Source organism: Pseudopipra pipra, chromosome 11 (assembly GCF_036250125.1).
Source record: "Pseudopipra pipra isolate bDixPip1 chromosome 11, bDixPip1.hap1, whole genome shotgun sequence".
Taxonomy (NCBI): Eukaryota; Metazoa; Chordata; class Aves; order Passeriformes; family Pipridae; genus Pseudopipra; species Pseudopipra pipra.
In genome coordinates this window covers 9,586,554-9,596,466 of record NC_087559.1, presented here as the reverse complement: position 1 = coordinate 9,596,466, position 9,913 = coordinate 9,586,554, and the positions used below count along the sequence as shown (strand labels likewise).

Below are 9,913 nucleotides of genomic sequence, written 5' to 3'. Positions count from 1 at the left end.
AGCCCAGGTATCCCAGGTTGTTTCTCCCAAATCACACGCAAACAGCCACGCAGCACATCAGGATGGACCCTGTGGTTACTCTGCCAGGTGGGCAGCAGAAGCAATGGGGCAGTGGCACTGAAAACATCTTGTGAATGCTCTTTTCTGAATCATTTCCAACTTTCCCCACGCTGTGACGCCCGCGGCAGACGGCTCAGCCTGCCCCAGCAGTGTGCCGGATGTTGCTGCACTCCGACGGGATTCAGCCTTCTGTCTCTACGGCCCTGCTGCCCAACAAGGATCATGCCAGCTGTCTCCTCTGAAAGGTCAGGCATCTGTGCTTGATATTTACCCGGACTTGTGAGATCTTTCTAATGTCGTACCAGTTAAAGATCGAATCCCTTGCCTGCATCCACTACTGCTGCTCTCTGCTCTGGGTGCAGGACTCTGGATGGAGCCAAGACCAGCAAGGCTCATGTGAGCCCACAGCACTGGGTAATTGGGGGTCACCCCCCACTGGTCTCACTGTGTTTAGGGTACACCCCTAAATATCACCCACAGACACCACCTTCACTTCCCAATTGCCTATAAGCAGGATTGTGGTGTCCCTGCACAGGGGAGCTGGCCACAGCTGGATCCAACTCTCCCACACACCAGCCGCAGTCCATCCTTTGAGATTGGGCCGTGGTGCTGGATGGGGCCCAGAAGCTGACACTAGGCATCCCATCTTATTTCTCAGGATCCTGGCAGCCATCTCCATTTCCTGCCTCTCTCACACCTCAGCTCTCTCCAGCAAAGCCCCTCTCCTGCTGCTGCCTTCATCCCCTGCAGCCCCTTCCACCACAGGAGAGGCCAAGCAGGAGCAAGGCTGTGCCAATGCAGGGCAGCCACTGCCCAGCTCCCCCTCTCCAAAAGGGGGCCAGATCCCAACATCACATTGCTCTGCTCACCCTGGCAGTGGGGAGAAGAACAAGAGCCATCCCCACCCCACAGCACAGGTCCTGCCAGGGAAAGGCTCACTGGGCTCTCCCTTGGGAGGGGTTTTCCTGACAGGCTGCAGCATGTCTCTGCTTGGAGTAGGATAACCAGGGACAACACAACTCCTGTGGGGTAAAATTCCACATGTTTCATTTATTCAAGGTGCTACGTCACCTCCCAGGCACTGAGCTACAGGGCACCTCTGTGCTACATGAGACATTGACTGGGTCTACGACGACACAGCACTCACTGCTACACACATGGCACGGACACGCCGCGGCACGGCCGGGGCCGGACAGGGCAGTGAGGCCAGTGACAGTCCCGCCGCTGCTGCTCCCTCCACACTGCTGGCCATGGCCGTCCCACCAGGCAGGAGTTTGCCCTGGGTTCCATCACCACAGCACTACAGGAGCCAAGAGGGATTTCCAAAACTGCAGCTGCTCCCATGTCCAATGTCATGGGACTGCAGCTCCCTGGAGCCAGGTCACTCGCAGGCATGGGTGCTCACACACCCTGTCCCCGTCTTCAGGCACTTGGTGCTTGGCTGGGGCTGGCTCCCAGGGCCCCACTCAGGGCGCCTCACGCAGGCACAGAGCCTCGACGGCGCTGCTGGGGCCCTGGGCCACTCCACCGATGAGGAAGAGCAGGCCAGGTGCTGGGCAGCTGGAGCAGGAGCAGCGGCCTGTGGGCATGGGGGGCAGTGGCTCCCACTTTTTCTGTGAGGGGCTGAACCCTTCCACTGAGTCCAGTGGGTAGGACTGGTTCCCTGTGGGAGATAGAATGGCATCAGAACCCCCTGCATCTCCCCCCGCACACCCCCTAGTGTCTGCCTTTCCCCCTCTGCATGCCTCTGATATCCCAACAGGAGCCTTGGGCTGCGGGGGCTCTGAGATCCCAGAGGCAATTAGTGGGGGAACAAGAGGATTAGCCAAGTCCCCACAGGGAGGGCTGCTGGCATTAATGCCGCATTGCTGGCTCTGCCCACCCTGTGCCGGCACTCCCCCGCAGGGATAAGGGAGGGCAGCTCCAGCAGCGGCAGGGTTCAGGAACAATGCCACACCGCAGGGATTCAGCCAGCACCACTTGCCTTCCCCATCATCTCCTTCTGCCCAGCTCACCCTGGGTGAGCCTGGGGGGTCTGGCAGCCCTCACTGCAGGGCTGGGGGTGTTGTGGCTGGCACCAGGCTCCCCAGACAGCCCTTCCTGCTGCATCCCTGCTGCTGAGTGACAGCACTAACCTTTCCCCAGCTCTCTTGGGAGAGGGATGCAGTGCTGCAGCGCTGCACAGTGGGGCTGAGCCACTGTGGGCTATGTGAGCCCGGCACACTGCACATGAGCTGGAAAAAGCCTGGTTTGGAGGTGAAAGGAGCAAGGGGCTCAGTGGGGTAGCCTTTGGGACAGGGCAGTAGGGTCTTCTCAGAACTTGAAGGGCACAAAAGGGATGCAGATGCAGACAGTGTTGCAGTACCTCCGTGGCTTTTCACAGCCAACCTCTCCACTGTCATGCAGGTCACTGATATGCCACAAATGATGGGGATGGGAACATGGCCACACGCCTACCCCCAGCATTACCGAGGCCACCCACGGCCACCACTCTTCCTCCTAGGCAGCCGGCCACGAAGTCGGCTCTCTTCTCCCTCATGCGGATGGTGCGGTTTGGCTTTCTCCATGCACCTGGGGGTGAGAGGGAATGAGTATCACACACTGGGGCTCCTCTCCACACATTGATGCCATGACAGCCCCAGGTTAATCACTCCCTGGGACCAGGGAGCACAGGGCAGGATTCACATGGGTGCAAGGGGCTGATGTTCAGAGCCTGCATAATCATGTCCCTCAGGTGCAGACACCCCTCACCAATCCAAGGAGTCATCTTGGACACGTAGGTGATGCTTCCACTCCACTCAGGGACATGGAGCTCACCTTGGGCGGGATCGAACATCTCCACGGTGTTGACGAAGTGGGGACGGGAATAGAAGTTGTGTGGCCCTGGCTGCTGCAGCCCCCCCAGGCTGAAGATGACGCCGTCGGCCATGGCGCAGGCGGCGAAGGCGCGGCGGCTGGGCACACTGGGATACCGTGTCCAGCTCCTCGTCTCCAGATCAAAGGCCTCGAAGGCTGTGACGGGCAGCTTGCCCTGCCGGCCCCCTGTGCACAGAGGAGATACTGTGGCTGCTGGTGCCCTGAGCTGGCACCATCACTGTGCTCAGCAAGCCTGAGGGGCCCCACTGACAGCAGTGCTGGGCAGCCCAGCGTGGGCTCAGCAAGCCAGAGGTGCCCCCCTGACTGCAGTGCTGGGCAGCATGGAGCTGCCCTGGGGTGCACCAGGTCACTCCGTGACCCAGAGGCAGTGGAGGTACACAGGGGATGTTCAGCTTGCCCCAGCAGCACCTACCCAGGACGAAGATCTTGTTGCCCTGCAGGAAGGCGGAGGCCCCATAGCACGGGGTGGGCATGGAGGGCAGGGGCTGCCAGTGGTCCTTCGCCGGCTCATAGACACGGACCAATGCCTGGGGAGAGGTGTCCGCACCCATTCCCCCCAGTGCGTAAACAGCCCCGTCTGCAAAAGAGGCAGTATTGAGGCAGGGAGATCTGTGGGCAGCACCATGGGGCTGGGAGTGCCCCTGTGCCCTCCAGGGCTGGTAGCACAGGCAGTGCGGAGTCCCATGGGCACACATCGTTCCAGGGTGGCTAGGGGATGGTGTAGCCAGGCCTGAGCCTGGCAGTGCCCTGATCCTGATGGGACCCTCTTGTCCCCCTCTCCATGCCATCCATCTGACACAGAGAAGAGCACAAGGCCATCCTCTCTAATTATTCTCAGCAGTACCATCTCCCTGGAGACACCATGGCAACACAGCCATTCTGCCAAATCCTGCTCCTGCTCCCAGCGTGGCCGGCACCCCTGCCCGCTCCCACCCCTGTCCTGCCATCCCCTCTGCCCTGCTCAGCCTGCTGCGACCTGGGCCATGCCACAGCATCCCTGGTCAGGAAGCAGACTTGGGCACCACATACCTGGCTCCTAGCATGCCAAACTGTGCCAAGGCTCCAAGGCTGCTCAGGAAACTTTAGGCAGGAGTCACAATATGATGCACGGCACACCAAGCTGGGCTCAAGCAGAGTGCTCAGCCACCCAGCATGGCCCACAGCCAGGGCAGCTGGGGAAGGCAACCATACCTGGAGGGGGTCTGTATTGCTCATCTCTGGGCTGCAAGTGGACTGGCTTTTGGGGCAGGAGCATGATCCTACTATTAAGTGGCAAGTTTGGCTGCTGGGTGAAAGCCTTATGCAGCATCCCAAACAGCATAGGGATTCAAATCCCACCTGAGCATCCCTGACTCCTGTATCTCCACTTCTCCAGACTGCAGCCAGGCACCCTCCCCATCCCTCACCTCTCTGCACAGCTGAGATGCCCATGGAGGGCTGAGCCAGTGCCGCCTTCTTCTCCCACTTGCCCTCATCCACGTGGTAGACCTCAACGGAGGCGAGAGGGCTCTGCGTTGCATCCACGCCACCCACCACCAAGATCTGCTTGCCCAGGGCGAGGGCAGCAGCGCCAGCCCGCGGCGTGGGCAGGGGTGGGAGCGTGGTCCAGCGCTGGGCCGGGAGGTCGAGCAACTCGGCCGTTCCCAGGGCTCGCCCACCGCCCCCGCAGCCGCCCAGCACGAAGAGCTGCCCGTCGCGGTGCGCGGCGCTGCAGTACACGCGCCGCGTGGGCATGGAGGGGAAGGTGACCCACGCGAAGGCGCCCGCGCCCGCCGCCATGGGCCTGGTCAGCCGCCCCGGGGGTCCCCGGGTCCTGATCTCGCTGTGTCGCCCATCCGGCCTGACTCGGCACTGGCCCGGCTCTGCCCACCGCCTCCTGCGGGGAGAGCATCCGAGTCAGCGCCCAGGCATGCACCGCTCCCCCAGCCCCAGCGAGCCAGCTCCCCTCGGCGCTGCGAAAGACCCCGCTCCCCGGGGCTCCCCGCCCGCCCCCTCTGGGCTCCCACTCCCTGGGGTTCTCTGCTCGCACCCACTGGTACTCCTGCTCCCCGAAGTTCCCACACTCCGGGCTCCCACTCCCCTGGGCCGCCGGTACACAGCCTGTACCCACCGGGACTTCCGCGCCCGTCTCTCTCTGCCCGCACCTTCCGAGGCTCCCAGTGCACTGTCCGGACTCCGCGATGCTCTTACTCCCGGCGCACCGCCCGCACGCCGTGGCGCTGCCCGGACTCCCGCCTGCATCCCGCAACCCACGGGGCTCTGGGGCACTGCCCGCAGCCCGCACCCACCGGCGCTCCCCGGGCTCCCGCTGCAACTCCCGCACCCCCGGCGCTTCCCCGGTTCCCGCTGCGCTGCCCGCATCCCCGGCCCTCCCCAGGCTCTCGCCTGCACCCCTGGACGGCCGCTCCGCCGTACCGGGACTGCCTGCGCCGCCCCGTCGCTGGGACAGGGGTACAGACAGGGACTGGGGCCAGGCTCACCTCTCCGCCCGCTCTGCCGCTCTCCCCGCCGCTCCGCGCCACCGCCCGCTCCGGGCCCGCCCGCTGCCGGTGGGGGCGGCGCCGCGCCCGCCTTGGCTCCCCCTCCGGGCTCCGCTCCCCTCCGCCCGGTCCTCCCGCTGCCACCAGTCCGCCGTGCCCCTGTCGCGTTCACGACGCGACGGAGCCGCCGCAGGGAGAGGAGCTGGAGAGATCCCGCTGCCGGTGCTGGAGCCACACAGCGCCGGGCTCACAGAGCTGAGAACCCACCGTCCTGCCCAGGAGAGCACCCCCCGGCCCGTCACTGCTGCAGGGCTGCAAGGACAGAGCATGAGCTCAGCCCCACTCTGAGCACACCCTTGCCACAGTCTCTCAGCAGCGTCAGGAAGATGCACACGGGTCTTAAACCCTCCACCGCCACTTTTGTCCCCACTTGGCTGAGCCAGGCAAATGAACATGCCAGGAAAGGCGCTTCCCACCCACCAGCACAGGCAGAGGCAAGGGCAGGCAGGAAACTCACACAGAAATGAGCTAAAAAGGTTTGCTTTAAAAACAGGCAGAAGTGACAGGGCATCTGCCGAGAACATCACACCAGAAATGGCACCTGTGGGTGCTGCCGATAACACTGTGCTCACGCCGGCACCTGCTCCGCACCAGTCACCGCCACAGGAGTGGGAAGGGAGGTGCGAACACTGTGAGGCTGCATCACAGCCATGGTGCAAGGGATGGAAGGGACCTGCCTGGCGAGCAGAGGGGCACAGTGAGCCCCAGCCCACATGCAGGAAGGGCACCTTGGGCACCGCTGCCAAGGAATGGAAAACCATTTCCTCCAGGAATCCCATCACACAAGCTCCCGGGACACTTGTGTTTGGGCATGGAGGCTCCTGGTAGGACTGAACGCCCACATTGCACATTGGAGAGGGAACAGCTTGAAGCAGGAGCCCAGCCCAGGACTTTGCCTGTGTGTAGTAGAAAGTGGGGGGTGTCCCATTCTGGAGCCCCTTGGCACCACGAGGTGGTATCACTGTCCATCCCACTGACGGCTTGGAGTGTCCTTCTTCATGCAGGCCAGGTAGCGGTCATAGTTCTCCTCGCACCTCCTCACGCAGTGCAGGAAATAGTCCTCATCAGCAATGGCCTCCAGCAGGTCTGTCTGCACCAGGCACACGTCGTACAGCTCTGAGGTGGGTGCACTCCTGGGGCTGCTGCTGCCTTGCTCCAAGAACACCTGCGGGGAGAGCAGGGCCTGGCAGAAGCACATATGCCCTGTGGTGCCCCTGTCCTCCCCTGGCCAGGCACCTCCATGCTGGCCGTAGGTCAGGGTCAGAGGGCAGGGGGATCCCATCTCCACTCCAGCAGCACAAGGTGAACTTTCTCCAGATTTCCCCTCCCTCACAGAAAATGCCTTTGGTTCCAAAACAGCTTGTCACACATGCTGCTGGTGCTCCCCTAAAGGAACACACCACGCAGCTGGAAGAAAACAGCTCTGTGGAGCAGCCAACCCCAGGAAAACCTCTGCCAACAGCTCTCCTTTGGCTGCCACAGGAGGGAACAGGGACTTCATCTTCTGATCTTCACCATGGCTCTGCCTAAGGCCACCCGGTAATCTGTTTCACTTCCAGCGCTGCTCTGTCACCATCACTGACATGGGGACAGCATTGCAGAGCTGGTGATGGAAGAGGAAGGGAAGATGGCATCCAACCTACAGATCCTGGCTGCAGGACAACAAGGTCCCAGCAGTGAGGATGAGCCCTGCTGGGAAGATGCTCGGCTGCTGCCCAGACTCCCACAAGGCTGCTGCCACCATAACTGGATCCTACCCGTGTGATCTGGCATGGGAGCAGCCCTGGGGCTGGGCTGCAGGGTTGCTCTTGAGACAAGCCGAGCAGCACAACCGACCAGCCATACCAGCTACTGATGGCAAAAGGAGGAACTCCTTGATCAGGGAAACAGCCTGAGGCTGAAATGCAGCAAGTGGAGCTGTGTGAGCCATTCTCTATCTGCTGCAGACATCCAGGCAGCAGCTGCTGCACACAGGGGCTGTTGCAATAACTCCCTTGAACCAGGCACAGCACAGACCAAACCCTATTCCTGACAGGTCTGTCCAGGCAGTGACAACTGCCACCAGCTACAAAACTACAACCTGGGAGAGCTTGTATGGAAGGGAATGTCCACAAAGCATGTCATCCCTCGTAACTCCCTGGCTGCCTGGCAAACACTGCTGACCATTCACCGGCTGCTGCACGTTTTCCCCCCAGCACTGTCTCCTTACAGACGGAAATGGGCAGGAGTTGACGCCACTGCCATGCGGGTGCCACAGGGTGCAGTTGACACCAGGGCTACACCTCAATCCCCCTTTGCAGCCTCATGCAAAGGACACAAAACATGCCTGACCTCACCAGGGTCACCCCCAGTGTGGCCTTCAGCCACTTACCTGTGGGTGGACAATGGTGTCTGCGTCGTCCAGCCGGATATTGTCATCGATGAAGATGTGGTGAACATCAGGATCGTGGGGGTCTATCCACAGGGGTTTCCCACCACGGGAACAGAAATTATTTCTGGCCCACCTGAAACAGTTATCAGGAGAAGAAGCAGTCAGGGGAGTGAGAGGGTGACAGCTCCCAGGCAAAGGCAGGCTGTACTGCAGGCTCAGGGCAGCCTCTGAGCCAGGGAAGTGGGATGGAGAATGTCCCATCCTGCTGCCTGCTGTGGCCTCCTGGGAAAGACATTTTGCACCAAGCTGACAAATCAGGGGTTGTTTGGAGAAAAGCATGGAGTATACCAGGGGATGGAGACCTGAGGAAAGGTATGACAGCCCCATCAGGCTACACACAGGAAAAACAGGGAGTGCATAAGTGACAGGGGCCCCAAAACCAAAAAGACTTCAAAACTAGGAGCTATCTCAGAAGATCAGAGAATCACAGGAGACAATATAACACCCAATCCACTTCCTCAGTGCCCTGTTTCTCACCAGTCAAAGTGGTCTTGGAAGCCTCCAATTCCCTCAAAGGAGCTGAAATAGTTGTAAAGCTTTCTTCCATCTTCCCGTGTGGCCAGCCGCTCCGCGCCCCGTGTCAGCACCACCTCCCGCTTGCTGCAGCGGATCTGGCCAGGGGTGAGGTCCACAGGGAGCTGCAGGACCACAGAAAGCAAGGGAGGAAAGGTTTCCAAAGCAGACAGGTTGTTTCATGCACTGGTAGAGACACCAAGAAGCAGGGTGGAGACTCCCCACCACCACAGTGTGGGAGGGCAGTGCTGGGGAGAAGACAAGAGGAGGTGTGGAATCACCCCCAGCCAAAAGTCATCCCCTTCCCAGGGATGGAAAAGAATGACCTCCTAGCTGCACACTGCCCCCGTTTCATTCTCTGCTCCCCATAAATGCTCCAAGAAATAAGTGAAGCATCTCCTGAAGATCATTCCCAGTGCTCCTGCCCAGTGTGCTTCCAGGGGGAGGGCAGAGAACACAGCTGCAATCAGCTCTGAGCCAGGGAGCCCTGCACTGCTGCAGCAGCCACCTCCCAGGAGAAGGGATGCTCTGTCCAACCCGGGATACCCCAAGAGGAGACCATTCCCACACAGGATTTGCACACACACGTGCTCCCCCACAGCTGACAGCCTCATCCCAAGAAACCGGTGCTTTTAAAGCAGTCTGGCCAAGTGGCTGGAGAGCAGCTTGGCACGGGGGGGCCTCCGTGGGACCACCCGACTGCCCCTCCCCATCCCACTCGACCCTCGGGGCACCACTCACCGCCACGTCCCGCAAGGTGGGGAATTGGGGGTGCTGCCCGTCCAGGGCACTGCTGACAGCCTGCAGGGCACGGGGCAGGTCGGTGCCGAAGGTCCTGAAAACCACGGCGAAGGCCCGGCCATTCCGGTGCAGCGTGTCCAGGAGCCGGAAGAAGGAGGGCAGGATCAGGTGGTAGCGCTCGCCGGGCTCTCCTGGCACGGACAAGGCGTCGTGCGGCCGGCCCGGCCACTCCAGCAGCTGCAGGTGGCGGGCGTGGAGGCTGCGGAAGCGGCGACCCGGCCCGGCCTCGGTGAAGGAGGGGTTCCGGCCGCAGGCGCTGTAGTAGCTGAGGGCGCCGGGGCACGGCGGGCGCAGGGACGGACGGTCGCTCAGCCACTCCCACTTGCCTGCAAGAAGAGAGGAGCGCGTTCAGCGCCCGCCGCCGCCGCCACACCGGCTCCCCCCGCTCCCACAGCCCCGGCGCTCACCGGCGGCCCCGGCGCGGCCCCAGGTGACGGTGCTGAGGAAGGTGTTGAGCGCCGCGCGCGGGCCCTGCCCGGTCACCGTGTCCGCCACCACCACGGTGTTGTTGAGGTCCACGTGCAGCACCAGGCGCCGCCGCCGCTGCGCGGCTCCGCCGCTCATGGCCCGGCCCCTGGCCCGGCCTCGCCGCTCACGGCCCAGTCCAGGTCCCGGTCTCGGTCCCGGTCTCGATCCCGGCCCCGGTCCCAGCCCCGGCCCCGCCGCTCACGGCCCGGGCCCGGCCCGGGCC

At 62.3% G+C, this 9,913-nt stretch overlaps 2 protein-coding genes across 6 annotated transcripts; both read right to left on the bottom strand.

Moving 5' to 3' along the window:
- Positions 1-1,090: 1,090 nt before the first annotated feature.
- On the bottom strand, positions 1,091-6,328 carry KLHDC8B (kelch domain containing 8B). Of its 5 annotated transcripts, none has more exons than XM_064667407.1 (6): positions 5,418-6,328; positions 4,344-4,813; positions 3,350-3,514; positions 2,878-3,102; positions 2,518-2,631; positions 1,091-1,723 (listed from the first exon to the last, which is right to left on the bottom strand). In XM_064667407.1, exons 1-6 carry the CDS (start codon positions 6,326-6,328, stop codon positions 1,527-1,529), a joined length of 2,082 nt encoding a protein of 693 aa, XP_064523477.1. In that variant the 3' UTR covers positions 1,091-1,526. The 5 variants fall into 5 exon arrangements, with proteins under 5 accessions (XP_064523477.1, XP_064523478.1, XP_064523481.1 ...); XM_064667408.1 differs by having other exon boundaries at positions 2,530-2,631; XM_064667411.1 differs by having other exon boundaries at positions 5,353-5,558.
- On the bottom strand, positions 5,942-9,901 carry LOC135420242 (uncharacterized). Its single transcript, XM_064667434.1, has 5 exons — positions 9,630-9,901; positions 9,163-9,548; positions 8,386-8,546; positions 7,849-7,981; positions 5,942-6,642 (listed from the first exon to the last, which is right to left on the bottom strand). The coding sequence occupies exons 1-5, from the start codon at positions 9,784-9,786 to the stop codon at positions 6,436-6,438; spliced, it is 1,044 nt and encodes a 347-aa protein (XP_064523504.1). The 5' UTR covers positions 9,787-9,901; the 3' UTR covers positions 5,942-6,435.
- Between the last annotated feature and the right edge of the window lie 12 nt (positions 9,902-9,913).